The sequence below is a fragment of the Corythoichthys intestinalis genome, chromosome 4 (assembly GCF_030265065.1).
Source record: "Corythoichthys intestinalis isolate RoL2023-P3 chromosome 4, ASM3026506v1, whole genome shotgun sequence".
Classification (NCBI taxonomy): domain Eukaryota; kingdom Metazoa; phylum Chordata; class Actinopteri; order Syngnathiformes; family Syngnathidae; genus Corythoichthys; species Corythoichthys intestinalis.
Genome location: NC_080398.1, coordinates 1,713,270 through 1,732,205, shown reverse-complemented (window position 1 = coordinate 1,732,205; position 18,936 = coordinate 1,713,270). Strand labels below are relative to the sequence as shown.

At 40.1% G+C, this 18,936-nt stretch overlaps 1 protein-coding gene across 1 annotated transcript in view; it reads left to right on the top strand.

Annotated features, from left to right (window-relative positions):
* Positions 1–18,936, top strand: part of LOC130914421 (sodium/hydrogen exchanger 1-like) — a 98,776-nt gene that overhangs the window by 61,705 nt on the left and 18,135 nt on the right. Inside the window, exons 5-10 of the mRNA XM_057833592.1 lie at positions 5,992–6,194; positions 8,832–8,921; positions 15,987–16,057; positions 16,178–16,354; positions 16,789–16,915; positions 17,025–17,126. Coding sequence (XP_057689575.1) covers positions 5,992–6,194; positions 8,832–8,921; positions 15,987–16,057; positions 16,178–16,354; positions 16,789–16,915; positions 17,025–17,126 — 770 coding nt within the window. The remainder of the gene's footprint in view (positions 1–5,991; positions 6,195–8,831; positions 8,922–15,986; positions 16,058–16,177; positions 16,355–16,788; positions 16,916–17,024; positions 17,127–18,936) is intronic.

Here is an 18,936-nt window from a genome sequence, read left to right as displayed (position 1 = left end):
TCACGAAAAAGAAAAATTTGCTTGAATAACATGAATAACATGGATTTTTTTTATAGGTAGATTTAATAAAAAGTGCAGCAAAACAGTGAAAAAAACATGCATCTAATGCAAACAATGCTATTCCAATTTAATAATCATTCCATAATCACTACAGTATACATGAATAAACGCAAACCGACTCCACCTACCACTTACACATATTTTAATTTTTTCGGGAAACAAACACACACAAAAGAACATTTTTTTTCTTGGGTACTCCAGGGGGAGGCGGGCCCTCAGGAGAGCCCCGTGCCTAGAGTAAGCTTTCCCGTCTTCCCCTTACCGCCCTCCGGAAGTCTTCCTTGGTTGTCGTGGCAACAGTTTAGAAGTCAAAGAGATGACTAAGGCAATTATGGCTAACGATTTTCAAGCTACACCATCGTTATGACGATATTATTTTCTCTGTATGGATCTGATGAATTATCACGCTATGTTCATACCATAGATTTCCTACTCGTTAACTTTTCTCCAACTTACTTGTCCGTATATGTGGGCATTGATCTGCACACCTCACAGTAAGTCTCAATGTTTTTTTTCTTTTGTCTCATCGTAGCCGAGCCAATTCCGGCGATCTCGCCACCGGTGCTGAAACTTTCTCTCCGTTTTCTTTTCATATTGGAGGGCAAATAAGGATTTAGTCAACCACTAATTGTGGAAGTTCTCCTACTTGAAAAGATTAGAGAGGCCTGTAATTGTCAACATGGGTAAACCTCAACCATGAGAGATAGAATGTGGGGGGAAAAAACAGAAAATCACATTGGTTGATTTTTAAAGAATTTATTTCCAAATTAGAGTGGAAAGGGTTATGTTAAATAAGTATTTGGTCACCTACAAACAAGCAAGATTTCTGGCTGTCAAAGAGGTCTAACTTCTTTTAACGAGGTCCAACGAGGCTCCACTTGTTACCTGTATTAAGGCCACCTGTTTTAACTCATTGTCGGAATAAAAGACACCTGTCCACAACTTCAGTCAGTCACACTCCAAACTCCACTATAGCCAAGACCAAAGAGCTGTCGAAGGACACCAGAGACAAAATTGTAGACCTGCACCAGGCTGGAAGACTGAATCTGCAATAGGTAAAACGCTTGGTGTAAAGAAATCAACTGTGGGAGCAATTATTAGAAAATGGAAGACATACAAGACCACTGATAATCTCCTTCGATCTGGGGCTCCATGCAAGATCTCACCCCGTGGCATCAAAATGATAACAAGAACAGTGAGCAAAAATCCCAGAACCACACGGGAGGACATAGTGAATGACCTACAGAGAGCTGGGACCACAGTAACAAAGGCTACTGTCAGTAACACAATGCGTCGCCAGGGACTCAAATCCTGCACTGCTAGACGTGTCCCCCTGCTGAAGCCAGTACACGTCAAGGCCTGTCTGCGGTTCGCTAGAGATGGATGATCCAGAAGAGGACTGGGAGAATGTGTTATGGTCAGATGAAACCAAAATAGAACTTTTCGGTAGAAACACAGGTTCTCGTGTTTGGAGGAGAAAGAATACTGAATTGCATCAGAAGAACACCATACCCACTGTGAAGCATGGGGGTGGAAACATCATGCTTTGGGGCTGTTTTTCTGCAAAGGGACCAGGACGACTGATCTGTGTAAAGAAAAGAATGAATGGGGCCATGTATTGAGAGATTTTGAGTGAAAATGTCCTTCCATCAGCAAGGGCATTGAAGATGAGACGTGGCTAGGTCTTTCAGCATGACAATGATCCCAAACACACAGCCAGGGCAACAAAGGAGTGGCTTCGTAAGAAGCATTTCAAGGTCCTGGAGTGGCCTAGCCAGTCTCCGGATCTCAACCCCATCGAAAATCTGTGGAGGGAGTTGAAAGTCCGTGTTGCCCAACAACAGCCCCAAAACATCACTGCTCTAGAGGAGATCTTCATGGAGGAATGGGCCGAAATACCAGCAACAGTGTGTGAAAAGCTTGTGAAGAGTTACAGAAAACGTTTGGCCTCCGTTATTGCCAACAAAGTGTGCATAACAAAGTATTGAGATTAGAGCTGAAACGAATACTCGAGCAACTCGAGTTTAAAAACTGATCTGAGTAATTTTCTTCACCTCGAGGAATCGTTTAATTTTGCCAGCTCTTAGCATCACGTTTTGCCCGGACTACTTTTAATGCGGGACAACACGCTGACGTCACGTGCGTAGAGGAAGAAGCAATAAAAAAAATACCTTACTGCAGCCGACAGCCGTTACAAACTGCGCCTACGTTACTAAAAACTACGCCCGCATGTTGCTATGGTGGTAGCAGCCTAGCAGATGCGTGTCATAGATATCACATGTAAGTAGAACTAGATGCGAAATGACCGACTCGGCGGCGTTAATGAAACAGCCGCCATCTTAAAGCAGTACACTTCTGAGCGCTCATAAATAAGATTAACGTCACTGTCACTCGCTCACTAATGTTATGCCTGCGGAGGGCGAGGTTTCTATTCATTATGACCACTGTCGATGCGTGTCTCACTCTTACATACAGGCTTTATTTAATCTGTGAAAACAGCGCTGTAGAGTGATTAGGGTGTAAAATAAAAACATAATAATGCTAACTGTCAATTTTAGCTCAGTCGTCATTGCTGGATAAAACACCAAGTAGCACTGGTGCCTAATGTGCTCCAATACAGCACAGCATTTATTTTGAACACTGCAAAATCTCAAAATCCTATAAAGACTTACAGCTTAGACTAACTTAAAACTTAACTAGAACTTATAGCCTGACACAAGTGGAAATTCAATTGAAACACGAAGGAAAAACACCTAACTTTTAAATGTGTGTTATGAAGCGTCATTAGTATTCGGAGTGAAAGCAGTGAACTAGTCTTTTTTAAGTCTTATTTTTTAGTCACATTTGAGATGCAATTGTTGGCTGTTTTCAACAATGTACATTGAAAATAAAGACATTGATTGACTGAAAATGGTTCAATATTACATGAAATGTCTTGTTTTCTCATCTATATGATTACTCTTTACCTAAAAAAAAAATGTTTTATCAGATTACTCGATTACTAAAATATTCGATAGCTGCAGCCCTAATTGAGATGAACTTTTGGTATTGAACAAATACTTATTTCCCACCATGATTTGCAAATAAATTCTTTAAAAATCAAACAATGTGATTTTCTGTTTTTTTTTTTTTTTTCCAAATTCTGTCTCTCATGGTTGAAGTTTACCCATATAGACAGTTAGAGGCCTCTCTAATATTTTCAAGTGGGAGAACTTGCACAATTAGTGGTTGACTAAATACATATTTGCCCAACTGTATTTATTAGAGGTGCACGATAAATATTGGTCCGATAATAGGAATTATGACGTCATCCCAATAAATCCGATAACATTATTTATAGGCCTGATAATATATAACATTTTTGGCACGGTCTCGGTGGATTGGGATATGCGCGTTTGTTTCTACTCCTGTTTTGCCAGTATGCAAAGTTTTGTTACTGTTCTAGAGGCTGAATTTTTCCATCAGTGAGTGATAAAGTGTTTTACAGTGTTAAGTTTACAAGTTCTTCAGAGGCTAGAGAGGAAGTTATTGATAGGCTTGCTGTCCTATAATTGCCAGGTTAAGAAAGTTGTTTCTCCTATTGCACCAAATGTTTTTTTCTGCTGACAGACCACAATACCTGTTGGGTTTAGGTTTGTTCTGTGCTCATTGTACAGAGGTACACTTCGTCAATGAAATTGACTGATTGACTGTGATTGACTCAAATTATATTTATTTTTAAAAAAATTAATATGGGTACTTTATTTGAAGTCAAAACTGTTCTTGTCTTTGTTTTGTTCATTATAATAATGTTCATGTCATCATGAAAATTCTGGTTAGGTCAAAGGCAAATCTATGCTAAATCCACCACTAGAATTTTTTACCTACAGGTGTTCAAAAACTCATTTAAAAATTATATATATATTATCGGTTATCGTATCCGTATCGGCTTTAAGGAGCAGGGAGTTTTTGATATCTGTAACTGTTTCAAAAAATGGATACTGTGCACAACTAACATTTATATTGTCATCTCCTGAAAAATATTGTAAAATATACCTTTTTAAGACTGTTTTAATATCTTACCTCCTTCAAAGTTCTCTGGGATGAACACCAAGAAAGTGTTGCCATATTTTCTATTCGTATGCAAACTCAAGGGAGATGAATGTTTTTCAGCACATGATGGTAATGAGGTGCTAAAAAGCCTCATTACGCGACTGCGGGTGTGACTGGAATCATTGCTGAATATTACTTCGGCAACTCGGGGCTGTCGTGCTTCCTTTTGGTGGCAGATTCGGGAGACAGAAAGTGGAAGCGCGATTAAGCGTGTTGCATCATGCCGTCACATGTTTCTTGACTGACAACACTCTGACTCAGTCGTTTTGTCGAGTCATTATTTTGCTAGAGAGTTGAAATACCTGTTGTGACAGAAAGCAACAAAAAAAATATTGTGTGGATTGTTTGCACAAAACACTGTGAGGTCATGTCCGGTTGTGAGTTTTCCTGTTTCGGTTTTCTACAACTGCTGCCATTCTTGTTCTTGGGTTTCTAGACACAGGGTTCGGGTTTCTAGACACAGGGTTCATCTGGGTCCTTGAAATCCTTAAAAATGCTTGAATTGTGTTAGGTACACAATATTTCTCTGTATTTCTGTTTATCGATCTATTAGCTGCAATCAGTAACAAGTCCTAAAAGGAAAACCAACAAATCTGTTACGGTCCGTGAATGCAGAAACAAGCAGACAACTATAACAAAGGGATTGCGGAAAAGGCTTTATTGAACACACAAAAAAGCACGCGACCGTGAAAAGGGAGACAAAAAAAAGGTCTGTGACCTTATGTCAGGATCAATACTTTTTTTTTTTAAACCCGAGGGAAAACCGCATTGAAAGGCAGACAAACAGAAAAGCCAAGGCATGGTGCAACTCGCAATGAAGGGAACAAGAATACAAACTAAAATGGCAGCAAGTCAATATCTTGGCAAGCCCCCTAGCATTGATTTAAAGACACTGTTGATGAGCTGGAACTGGATGCGGGTACGACGTTGGTTGCTCGTCCCACAGCTCTGTAACAAAACAATCTGACCAGCAGCAGAATATGACAAAATCATGCCAGTCGTCAAACTAGCTTCTTTTGCTAGCTAGCTGCACAGCTATTTCCCAGTATTGCCCAACCGCGTCATCTCTCCGAGTGTCCATTGCGCGCGTAAAACATGCCGCCCTCCGTAGGTCAAACCATGTACTATAGATTGTTAAATCAATGACAATATTTTATTTTTCTAATAAACATATTTTAGTAAAAGAGAACAGTCTGCTTGGCTGTCGCATGTTTGGTTGGGCTCAGGTGCGGCCGGTTGTGATTGGGCGCACTCGATGGGTGGTACTGTTGCCGGGATTGGCGGTGGGGCGGCGTATTGTCGGTTGTCAACGGGCTTACACTCACAAGGGATTCACATGATTACTGGGTTCTAGATCACAGTGCTGATTTGTGTACACTCTACCCCTCCCAATCACTTAACTTATTGTCTCCCCAGCCCCTCCCCCCTTCTTTCCCTGTTGAACAGCCCCCCCCCCCCCCCCAAATGGTGCCAACCGGAAATACATCTAGCTGACGATAGCACCAACATATTATTAGTTAGTGTAGACGTTCAATGTGTTTCTTGTTGTTGCTTTTCTCTTTGTTTTCTTGTGTTTCTTTTTCCATAACCCTTTCCTGTTTGCTGCTTTGTCATAATAAATAAGGTATGTTGAATGATCACATTGGGAGTATGTCATGCTCTCAATGTGAAACATTAAAACTGTTCAGACCAACCGGACTCTTAAACTTCCATTCTCCGTGTCAAACAGCTGAACAGGACAGGTTTAAAAATAATGGTCCCCATTAACCGTGATAATTGAGGGATCACTGCACTGTACATTTCTTTTTCGTAAACTGTTCATTCTTGCGTCCGTCACAGGTGTGGTGGGGCTGACGTACATCATCAACAAGTTCCGTATCGTCAAGCTGACCTCCAAGGACCAGTTCATTGTGGCCTACGGTGGACTGCGTGGGGCCATCGCCTTCTCCCTTGGCTTCTTGCTGAAAAAGGAACACTTTCCTCTAAGGAATATGTTCCTCACCACCATCATCATCGTCATCTTCTTCACAGTCTTTGTGCAGGTAGACATCAAACCATGTGGGATAAACCTGATGGAAAAAGGTTAAACTGCGGTGAGATGTTGGGGTTTGAATTTGAGATGAAATGACAGCATCATAAATTAAAAAAACATGAGTTTGCTTCCCGTTTTGGTGTTTGCTTACTTACCGTATTTTTCTGACTATAAGTCGCAATTTTTTCCCCCATAGTTTGGCTGGGGGTGCAACTTACTTTGAAGCGACATGTGTAAAATTATTAACACATTATTGTGGCAGAAAACACTCAGGTTGCTATTAGTTGTATGCAATCTAACAATTACCTCAGGGCCGTGCCATGCTTCTCTGACAGATACCTAACCGTGTACTTGGCGTTGCGGAGGGTTTTTTTCAGAGTGCACGGCTCTTCTGAGAGAGAGGAATTTTAATTTAATTTAAATTCCAATACCATAGTATTTTAATTTTCGCAAGTGGGCGTTCTAAATAATTTTTCAATTATGATTAAAGAATGTGAATGCAGGGAATAAAAGGCTACATAATGCATACAAGTGAACATATAAATGTGAGTACATAACACTATCTATTTGTTGTGTTTAGCCTCGAAGCCTAGGACCTAGGCTTTATAATTTAAGCATCTAATGTATCTAATACATCGATATCATCCCATAATAAGCAGTCCAAACAGGTCAAAAAGATAATGGATACCAGGCTAGTCAGTTAGCCTGCTCTGTATATAATTTTCGCGCTCGGGGTCAACTGCAATGTACGTCTTTTTTTTGGCTTGCGCTACATTTCCGGTAACTCGTTGCATGATGAAACGTGCACAGAAATTAAGACAGACTGATTTTAACAAGATATCACGTACTTACCTTGTTTCAATCCAAAAACTCCGTGTAGCATGTATCACCGAGTGTAAAGACACAGCTGTGAATTGCCACAGTCGGGCTTTGTTTGGCTTTTATAGCTTAAACATGGTCATTTAGCAAGGGGCATGATTCAAAAGTCACAAGACACAAACATTAAACATATATTTTTTTTAGGGCTGTCAAAATTATTGCGTTAACGGGCGTTAATTAATTTTTTTAATTAATCACGTTAAAATATTTGACGCAATTAACGCACATGCCCCGCTCAAACAGATTAAAATGACAGAACAGTGTAATGTGCACTTGTTACTTGTGTTTTTGGTCGTTTTATCGTCCTCTGCTGGCGCTTGGGTGCGACTGTGTGTTTCAGCACTATGAACGAGCATTGTGTAATTATTGACATCAACAATGGCAAGCTACTAGTTCGTTTTTGATTGAAAATTTTACAAATTTTATTAAAACGAAAACATTGAGAGGGATTTTAATATAAAATTTCTATAACTTACTAACATACTATATAATAACGTACTAACATTTATCTTTTAAGAACTACAAGTCTTACTATCCATGGATCGCTTTAACTGAATGTTAATAATGTTAATGCCATCTTGTTGATTTATTGTTATGATAAACAAATACAGTACTTATGTACCGTATGTTGAATGTATATATCCGTCTTGTGTCTTATCTTTCCGTTCCAACAATAATTTACAGAAAAATACGGCATATTTTATAGAGGGTTTGAATTGCGATTATTTACGATTAATTAATTTTTAAGCTGTAATTAACTCGATTAGAAATTTTAATCGTTTGACAGCCCTAATTTTTTTCTCAATTTTTCTTTGTTTGGATCGATTATTTATCATCTAAAATATCAGGGCAAATGCAACGGTAACAAAAAATATATATTAATTAAGCAATAGTTATATATATTAGACATCAATTAATGATCCAAAGGTAAAAATGATAGATAATTCGACTAACAAGCAGTTGTGATGTGACCGTAAATGGGGGTCTCCGAGGGAAAATGGACCTATTAAAAAATAGTCCAGGGGCATATTGCGCCATGAAACTGCTATGGCAGCATACAGACATATTGTTCTATAAAAAACACAACAATTCTTTTGGCATAAAATACAATATGATTATTTAAAAGGTGATTGCAAGGATAGAAACTGCTTTTTCAACCTGTTTGTGTTTTCCGCCTGATATCATTTCACATGTTATTTTCACACTAAACCGCAAGATGATGGTTGGTAAACTTGTTAGCATTTTTTTATGCAGTTATCGAAATAATTATTAAAAGCTATGTTACGTTAGCTGACCGTACACTTGTTTAGCCTGATGCTCTCTATTCTATTTTTTTATGTAAATTGCCTTTCAAGATGGTGAGTCTGTTCTTGGTGTTGGATTTTATCAAATAAATTTCCCCCCAAAATGCGGCTTAGTCCGAAAAATATGGTACTTTTAGTGCAAACTAGTCAAACCCTCACTTGTTGCAGAAAACTAGGCAGGCGATTATATCCTCGCCATGTGAGTGCAGCTTCCTTTGCAGGATGCGCTGGAAATGGAAGTTATTATCCACTCCAGGCGCTTCTACTTAACCTGACAGGCAGTTTAATCAGCTCACGGAGGTGACGATAAGCAGCACACCAACGGCATCTGAATGGCTCAATCTGTCAATTCGTTAGACAAAAGGATTGGTCTGGGCTAAACATAGTTTGCTGCAGTTTTTGCACCTCCGCACGCAAGTGATTGAAAATGATGATGATGAACAATTGGTTGGTTTGTATCACAGGGCATGACCATCAAGCCGCTGGTGGACCTGCTGGCCGTGAAGAAGAAACAAGAGGCCAAGCGATCCATTAATGAGGAGATCCACACTCAGGTATATTTGCAATAATTGATTTTTTTGTCATTTAAAAGTGTTCCTCCGAAGCAAAAAAGGGTCCTTGGTGTATGTTGGTAAGTTAAGAGCACTACTACCCTCTACTGGTAAATTGGTGATATTTCCTCATGCCACTTTAAAACATCCTTCAGAAAGTGTTTGTTTCACATGAATGCCTCATTACTAGTTATTTAACAGACTTTTTTTCTTCTTTTTTGTTTGACACGCAAATATACATGCACGTGACGACTACATTGCACAATACCTGAAGCACTATGAAAACTCACATGCACAAGCCAAACATTTAAACTGGGTCAGCATTGCTTTTGCTTAAACACAAATAATAGCTTTTCTTCCCCTTTTAAAGACCGCAACACTGCTTGAATTCAAATTATTTGCCAACTGAAAATTCCATACTGACAATAATAACAACAATGAGAGAGCCCAATTTTTCTTCACCAAGCACTCATTGTATTGAACAAATTTGCCTTGTGCGATAATGCAGGAAGTTTGTCAACACTCGGCCTATTCTCATATTTCCAGACAATTCATGCACACTTTTTTATATGTGCCCAATTATGATGAACTGAGCATTCAAGCTAAATCATCATTTGAGTGTTCTCACTAGAGCTGAAACGAATACTTGAGCAACTCGAGTAACTCGAGTTTAAAAACTGATCCGAGTAATTTTATTCACCTCGAGTAATCGTTTATTTTGACAGCTCTAAGCATCACGTTTTGCTCGGACTACTTTTAATGCGGGACAACGTGCTGATGTCACGTGCGTAGAGGAAGAAGCAAAAAAAAAACTTACTGCAGCCGACAACCGCTACAAACGACGCCGACGTTGCTAAATACTAGCCCGCTCATGCTACATTAGTTGCAGGTAGCGTCCAATGAGTCTCATAGAGATCACATGTATGTTGAACTAGATGCACAGTGACAGACTTGGCCGCGTCTGGGCAGCGTTAGCAAACAGCCGCCATCTTAAAGCAGTAGAGCGCTAAGCGCTAATAAAGCGCGCTAAACGCTAATATATAAGATTAACGTTACTGTCACTACTAGCTCACCTTACGTTAGCACTGCGGAGGGCTAGGTTTCAAATAATTAAGACCGCTTTCGATGCGTGGCTAACGTGTCTTACATACAGGCTTTAACATAACAGCGTTGTGGAGTGATGAGGGTGTCAAATAAAAACTCAATAATGCTAACTATCAATTTTAGCTCAGTAGTCATTGCTGGATAAAACACCAAGTAGCACTAGTCCCTAATGTGCTCCAATACAGCCTGTATCATACATTTATTTTGAACAGTGCAAAAACTCAAAATCCTATCAGGACTTACAGTTTAGACTAACTTAAAACTTAACTAGAACTTAAAAGTGGCTTGACACAAATAGAAGTTTAATTGAAAAACGTGGGAAAAAATCCTAACTTTTAAGTGATGTGTGTTATCAAGCGTAAAGGCATTTTTAGGTGTGTTTATATATATATAATATATATATATACTTTTTAAAAATAAGATCTAAAGGTTTTTTGAGTGAAAGCAGTGAATTAGTCATTTTTTAAAATTCTAGTTACATCTGAGATGCAATTGTTGGCTGTTTTCAACAATATACATCAAAAATAAAGACATTGATTGACTGAAAATGATAAAATGTCTTGTTTTCTCATGTATATCTATAATTGCTCTTCACCTAAAAATATATTTGTTTTATCCGATTACTCGATTAATCGATAATTTTCAGTCGATTACTCGATTACTAAAATATTCGATAGCTGCAGCCCTAGTTCTCATGTTACATTACTATCCATCACCAGTAGTGCTGCAACGATTAATCGATTAACTCGAGTATTCGATTAGAATAAAAATATTCAAATTAAATTTTGCTGATTCGAGTATTTGTTTAATTAAAGTGGCGTTGTAATGGTTTATTTTGAAAGTGTTTGCCTTTAGTTTTATTGATTTGGGTAAATACACTGCCCTCTAGTCTGCCTCATTTCACATGGCTGAATCCAGCTGTTCCATGTTAAGACCAACGTAAGCCAAGTTTTTGTATGAGCTAATGCATTTTTCTAATGCATTCGTAATTTAGTTTATAGGTATATTTAGCCATTTCTTTGTGGGAATACTGGAGGTGCACGATAATTATCGGTTCGATAATTATTGGTCCAATAATAGGAATTATGAGGTCATCCCAATAAATCCAATAACATTATTTATCGGTCCGATAATATACTGTATGTTTTTGCCACGGTGTCGGTGGATTGGGATGTGTGCGTTTGTTTCCACTCCTGTTTTGCCAGTATGCAAAGTTTTTTTTTACTGTTTTAGAGGCCGTATTTTTCCATCACTGAGTGATTAACCTTACTATATCAATTTTCAATTTTTTTCAATTTTTACAAATTTACAGTGTTAGTTATAAGTTAGTAAGTTATTGAGAGACCTTTGGGTTATTGTTAGGCTTGCTGTCCTATAATTGCCAGGTTAAGAAAGTTGTTTCATGGGCCAAGACCACAAAAATCTCCTGTCCTGTTGCACCAAATGTTTTATCTGCTGACAAAGCACAATACCTGTTTGGTTCATGTTTGTTTTAGTTCAGTGCTCATTGTTCAGGGGAACACATAGTCAATGGTATTGACTGATTGTGATTGACTCAAATTATACTTATTTGAAAAAATAAATTTCGGCTCTTTATTTGAAGTCAAAACTGTTCGTGTGTTTGTATAATCTTCATGTCATCATGAAAATTCTGGTTAGGTCAAAGGCAAATCTATGCTGAATCCACCAGTAGTATTTTTGACTCACAAGTGTTCAGAAACTCGGGTGAATATACATTGAAAAATTATATATATATATGTGTATATATGTGTATATATGTGTGTGTGTGTGTGTGTGTGTATATATAATCGGTTATCGTATCGGTATCGGCTTTGAGGAGCAGGAAGTTATCGATATCGGTTTCAAAAAATGGATATCGTGCACCCCTAGGGAATACGTGTCAGAACCATTTCTTAAGAACATTGTTTAAAAAAACAACAACAACAAAAAACTAAAAAACGTTTGCGTTTTATAGCCTTTAAGCTAGCGGACTTTTGGTATGTAAGTTAGCCATTGTTCTTTTGTTGTACATGGATCCTTATTAATTTTTGTATACCGTTTGAGGTTTAGCTCAGGTATTTTAATTTTTCATGTACCTTATCTGATTACTTGATTATTCGAACTAACTAGTTCGTCGAATAATCGACGACTAAAATAATCGATAGATGCAGCCCTAATCACCAGCAAGTTCAATAATTAGTTCCCTGCTGAGCCTAATTAACACTGAAGAAATTAACTTTTTTTTTCTGGCTATAAAGAAAGACCAGAAAGGTGTCAAATGACCCCGACACCAAACTGAGTACTGGGCTTTGTCAAACAATAGACCACTCAAACAAGCAATCAAGCATGCAACCCCCCTACACACTCCTGTGGAGTTGCTGCCTAGGTGTGAAGGGGGGGGGGGGGGGTTCATTATGGATAGCTGCAAATCCAGGGCTCGCTTGGCTTTGTTAAACACGGAGGAACACGGCGATGGCCAGTCGCCATGTTCTACATTATGATTGACATGGCAGCAATGAATGCATATGTCATCAGGCATGCACCAGAAGGCAAAAAAGACAGGTGGACTTCTTGGTGGGTCTTGCAAAGGAATTGGCTCACTCTCATGTGGGCGCAAAGAAGGCGCAGAAGGAAAAGGACGAAGTGTCATATGTCACCACATAAAGATGTTATGCTTTGTTTTTTATTACACCGTACCTTGTACTGTAGGAAAACTGCAGCTTTTGGAATATGAAATCGTTGTCTGCCCGATTGCCTGCCTGAGCTGTCCACTGTCCGACAAAGCCAAGGCAGCCCTGCCCTACAAATATTCAAGATGCTAATCGGAGCAATCCAACCATGTGGTTTTGCGAGTGTGAATGGGAATGACTAATGAGGACCTCAATGCTAACAAAAGATATGCTGCAAAAGTGATTTGTATCAACGAATCCACTCTTGGTCGTTCTAGAATGACTTGAGTAGGATGTTTTGCATGATTAAGGTGGTCACAATTTGCAACACTTTAAGGAAAAGCCATGTGAAATTGATTAAAACACCAAATATTTCAAGGAAAACATCATTGTCCCGTTAATATGGCGTGACTTAGAGACCTAACCGGTTCATTTTGTTAAGGCATAAAGGAAAGTTTGAAAAATGTATGGATGAATCATGGTTGTGACTCAAAATAAACAATCTCAGATAAATACACCCTGTGGAAAGTTCGAGTGTACCATTGTACTGTTACATGAACTGTAAATGAACTGTATGACCCAGAACAAACAGTTGAGTTCAGATAAGGGTGTGTTATGGAAATACCTATTGACGAACAGGCATTAACAATGATATTCTTACCTGTAGATGATTTAAAGTCTTCATTAAGCCTAAGGTGCCTGTTTTGGGGCCTTGGCAGGAAGCTGGAAACTCACGAAAGAGTCAACCACAAACCTTATGGGCCATTTACATGGGGACGCTCCGAGAATATGACACATTTCCTGTTTGGATTTACATAGTTCTGTCTCCAATCGAACAATGTCGCAATGCCGCGTGAAAGCAATGTAGTATTCATGCCAGGCCAAATGGGTAGTGCAGTTCTACAAGGGGACAGCCAATGATGCGCTTCCTTGACAACAACCTCCTCAGCTCTGAAGGCAATTTACCCGCCCATTGGAAGTAATGGAGTCCACGGTTTTTTTTCTTTGCGAACATTAAATATATTTCAATTAGAAATATTATAAAAACAGTCAATTAAAGCTGACGTTCTGCCATGTTTGCTGTTTTGAATGTTTAGTACCAGCGACTGCGCATGCCCAAAGTGATGTGTGCGAGTGCTGACGCCATCAGAGGGAGAGCGTTCCGTTTATCTGGGGGCAGAGGAGACCCCGCAATCGAATCGGACCGCTTTGGAGGCCGGGACCAAAAGTTTGCGTCTTCGCCTTCCGTATTCGCCGTCAACATTTAAAGGCGATACCATTCCGCAACACAATCGTTGCGTCTTGGTTTGACAGCCCCTTAGAAAAAAAATAAAAAATTAGTGAAGAAATCTCATGGTGTGTACTGTTCACCATTATACCCAGACCTCAACCCTATTAAGAACATGTCAAGTGGCTACAGTAATAGGGCAGTAGTTGGGTCACAAACTTTTCGATTTGGCGGGTTTTCTGGGGCAGGGCCTCTCTTTGTTCTGCTTTCATCTCTCGCCCCGGGCCTAGTGTGCGATGGGGGTTCCACAGTGTGCCATGCTGGTTAGGGAGTTGCGGCGGTGGCTGGTGGCTATGTTAGGCAGGCGGTGGTGTGTTGTCATCCCTTCCCTGAGAGCTGGTTAATGGAGGCACGGATGGTCCGGGGGACTGTGGCCCCATTGCCGGAGCTGCGGAAGGATGGGTTAGTTGCGCTCACTCCGCCCCCCCTTGAACGGCTGGGGCAGTACCAGCCGCCAGGGCCCTGGGGCATCCCCCGTGCAGCACATCCACTTTTCTGCAGGGTTATGACACGTTAAAGTGGGTTCACGTATGGGTGCCACTACACACTCGTGCCCCTTTCCCACTGAAACTAGTGGGTCAACGCGCGTTTTTTCCAAGCCGATGCAACCCACTAGCAATTGGCATTTGGCACCTTTCCCATTGATAAAAAAAAGCCGTGTCTTTTTTTTTCACCCGTCTAACCCCCAACCCCTCCTCAGCCGTGCTAAAATGCGCGTCAACAATTCATTCAGATCAAGGAAATAAACAATGCAGAGCAACATGGAAGCTTCCTTTCCATTTGTGTTCTCCGTTTTCATGCTTTTTACTGCCCTCAAAATGATGGAATGCAGCAAAGGATCAACACTCTGCTTGTGCAACGTAGGCGACGTGAATTCTTCTTCTACTAGCTTTGTTATGAGCATCGACGTAACTACGGTTGTGGGGCGTGTTAAATGGTAGGCGACTGGCACGTTGTTATGATGCAGTACGTAAGAGCCTACGTCACCACGTAGATTAGGGTGTTGACTGTTGACCCGGGGTTTTGTTTTCACACTGCATGACGATCAGAACCGAGGTGATTTTAACGCGGGTCGCTTAGCGGGTTGATTGACACGGGTCGAGGCGGGTCGCAGCACCTTTCCCACTGCCACCAAAAGCCGATTGTTAGTGGGTTGACACGGGTTTTTTGGCCAGTGGGAAAGGGGTATCAGATAGAAAGATTGCCCGTACCAGGATTAGTGATCAGGTCGCATAGAATAGGATGTCAGCATATCCACACTTAGAGGTCATTCACATAATTCTGGGTTCCCCACCTCACATCGCTGGAATTGTCTACGCTCCACCCTGCCTAATCACGTTTCCTTTTACCTTCCCTCCGCGTTCTCCTCTGTTATCAGGCACCCACATGTTGTCCACGGCTAAATATAATTAGCTAACGATAGCACCATTATGTTCTTTGGTAGCATAAGCATGTAATACTGTACTTGTTATTGTTTGTTCCTCTCCTTTGTGTCCTGCTCACTAGGAAGGAAAATAGAGGTGCAACAATTTGTCGATTAATCTACAACTAATCGATTAGCAAATTAATTGACATCTATTTTGATAACCGATTAATTGTTTAGGACCTTCTCCACCTTAAACTTGTCTAAATTCTTGAAATTATAACATATATAAAACTTCTCAGTTGTAAATATTATCAGATTTCTTCATTTATAGTAATAATGAAAAATTCGGAGAAAAAAATAATGCTAAAATCTTCAATAATTATGGCGTGCCTGTTTTTGAATTTTGGGAGGAAGCTGGAAAAGAAGCAGAGTCAACCCCAAACCTGAGAAAGACATAAAATATTAATGAAGAAATCTCACGGTGTGTACTGTTCACCATCATCCCCGGACCTCAACCCTATTGAGAACCTGTCGAGCATATGCACTGCGTAGAAAGACTTCATGGAGTCAGTCTAACATTTAATTAACATTGGACGTTTTACTGTATCCTCACCTTCTTGTTTGTCTTGTTTTACATTTAGTTCCTTGACCACCTCTTGACTGGCATTGAGGACATCTGCGGACATTATGGTCATCATCATTGGAAGGACAAGTAGGCTTTTAACTTACTCATTTTGGGAATCCGTTTGATATATTCATATTTCATCTACTCACAAATTGCAGTGTCTCCAGTATATTGCAACTAAAAGCTTCCGTTTCGCTGTACTTTTAGACTGAATCGCTTCAACAAGAAGTATGTGAAGAAGTGCCTGATCGCCGGCGAGCGTTCTAAGGAGCCGCAGCTCATCGCCTTCTACCATAAGCTGGAGATGAAGCATGCCATTGAGCTGGTGGAGAGTGGAGGCGGTTCCAAATTGCCTTCTGCCATGCCTTCTACTGTCTCCATGCAGTAAGTAAAATCAAACACAGTATTCTAGAATAAAGCTTTTGAGTTGACACTATCTACGTGTACGTCATACACACTGAAGAGAAACTGGCATGAAGTCCACCACATAAATAAGTTTAACAAAACGAGAGATGATCAAAATCAAAGACTCAGCTAGTCGATACAACAAAATTGTTTATACAGTACTTTCTTTGCAGTCACAGCCCTCGTGGCCCACAAAATGTTACGACTTCGTGGCCGCAAATTCCAACGGCGCGATAAAGTAGCACATTGTTCCCCGGCTTCTCTTTACGACCGGTCGAGTCATTTCTCACCGAATGGACGTAAAAGTTGAATGGAAGAGAGTCCACCGGTCCATTTCGTCACAGTCGATATCACAAGATGATGCGCTGCCGAAAGTGAGAATTATGACCCGACGTTGCGATTTTGCATCATAGAAACATCCAGCCAAAGAAGCCGCAACCCCCCAAGCCCCAGGAGCGTGCTTTGCCTCAGCTCTCCAAAACCCGGGAGGATGAGATCCGGAAGATTCTTCGGGGCAATCTTCAGAAGACACGGCAGAGGGTAACTTCGAGCTTACTATGTCCCAAAGAGATTAAATGTTTTCTTTCAACTTGTATTTAACGATCAAACTTAAGTTCTGCAAGACTAATACAAACTTTTCTGTTTTCAGTTGCGCTCCTATAACCGGCACACCCTATTGGCCGATCCGGATGAGGAGAACATTGGTGAATTCCTCCTCAAGAAGCAGAAAATGATGGCGTTGGATAAAAAGGTACACGGAGTTTACGATTTTTATGGCTTAAAATGACGCAAATGGGTTTTTTTTGTTATCTGCGCAGTCCACGTTGCCTGTAGGTCTGTTATACTTCCTCATGCCAAGTGTGAGTCAACCTTCCACTGAGCAAACTGGTTCCTCCTTCCATTAGAGAGAGGGCTAACAGTTAAAAGAAATGGAATAAAGCCTGTAACCAAGATTAAAACCTACTAGAAAACAACACATTGCCTTTAGTCAGCGTACGAAAATAGAGCCCTGTGTGTCTAAACCTTCGGCGAACCCTTTAGACTTACTCACCTAGCTCCTGGGGTTCAATCCTACCCAGGTTAAGAACCTAGAAATGCAAAGTCCAAACACTTTGCAAAAGAAGAAGGGCTCGAATGCATGCTGCCACAAAACAGTACCCAATTCCTAAAGCGCGATTGCAAATAGGCAAAAGCACTAACCCCAATTTCCACAACATGAATGCACGCAAAACGAATGCAAAGGCCTCACAAGACGAATGCAAGAAGCCACTGCACGACTGCAAGAAACCACAGCACGACTTCAAGAGGACGACCCTGAAAAAATTACAAAAAAAAAAAAAAAATGGGGGGGGGGGGGGGCGGGCAACACTTTGTGTATTACTAAATGTGTTTAGTTACCATCACTACAGACCTCCGTGAAGTTGGGCCCCCAATCAGATGCTTTAACCCTGTTAAAGCTAGGTCTGGAGGGCTCAACTCTTATCCAATTTAACTGAATCTTTGATATGTTCTAGGGCTGTCAAAATTATCGCGTTAACAGGCGTTAATTCATTTTTGTAATTAATCACGTTAAAATATTTGACGCATTTAACGCACATGCCCCGCTCAAACAAATTAAAATGACAGCACAGTGTCATGCCCACTTGTTACTTGTGTTTTTTGGGGTTTCGTCGCCCTCTGCTGGCGCTTGGGTGCGACTGATTTTATGGGTTTCAGCACCATGAGCATTGTGTAATTATTGACATCAACAACGGTGAGCTACTAGTTTATTTTTTGATTGAAAATTTTACAAATTTTATTAAAACGAAAACATTAAGAGGGGTTTTAATATAAAATTTCTATAACTTGTATCTTTTAAGAACTACAAGTCTTTCTATCCATGGATCGCTTTAACAAAATGTTAATAATGTTAATGCCATCTTGTGGATTTATTGTTGTAATAAACAAATACAGTACTTATGTACAGTATGTTGAATGTATATATCCGTCTTGTGTCTTATCTTTCCATTCCAACAATATTTACAGAAAAATATGGCATATTTTATAGGTGGTTTGAATTGCGATTAATTACGATGAATTTTTAAGCTGTGATTAACTCGATTAAAAATTTTAATCGTTTGACAGCCCTAATATGTTCATTATAAATGGCTATATTTTTTCATTTTATTACCTTCTTGCAGAGGATTAATCCCATTGTTTATCAACTCCTCTTCCCTCCTCTTTGAATCCATGTCCCCTCTTTCTGGAGACTCCTCATCAGACTCTGCATAATTTACTGCTTGTACTCCTGGTGTTCTACACCTTCCTCTACCTCTGCCTTGCCGTTGTGATGCCATATTTCCAATATAATTGTGATCAAAAGTTATTATCAAAGTTGCAACGATACTGATACCAGTATCGGCAGGGGGCGCTGATCCGGCCCGAATTGTTGGTATCGGTATCGACGAGTATCAACATTTAGGGCGCTGATACAATCTACTGGCATCACTTGAACGCAAATGTACTGTCCTCCCCACGTGAGCTAACTTCCCAAATCCCAATGCATGACATCTGTATGTCTT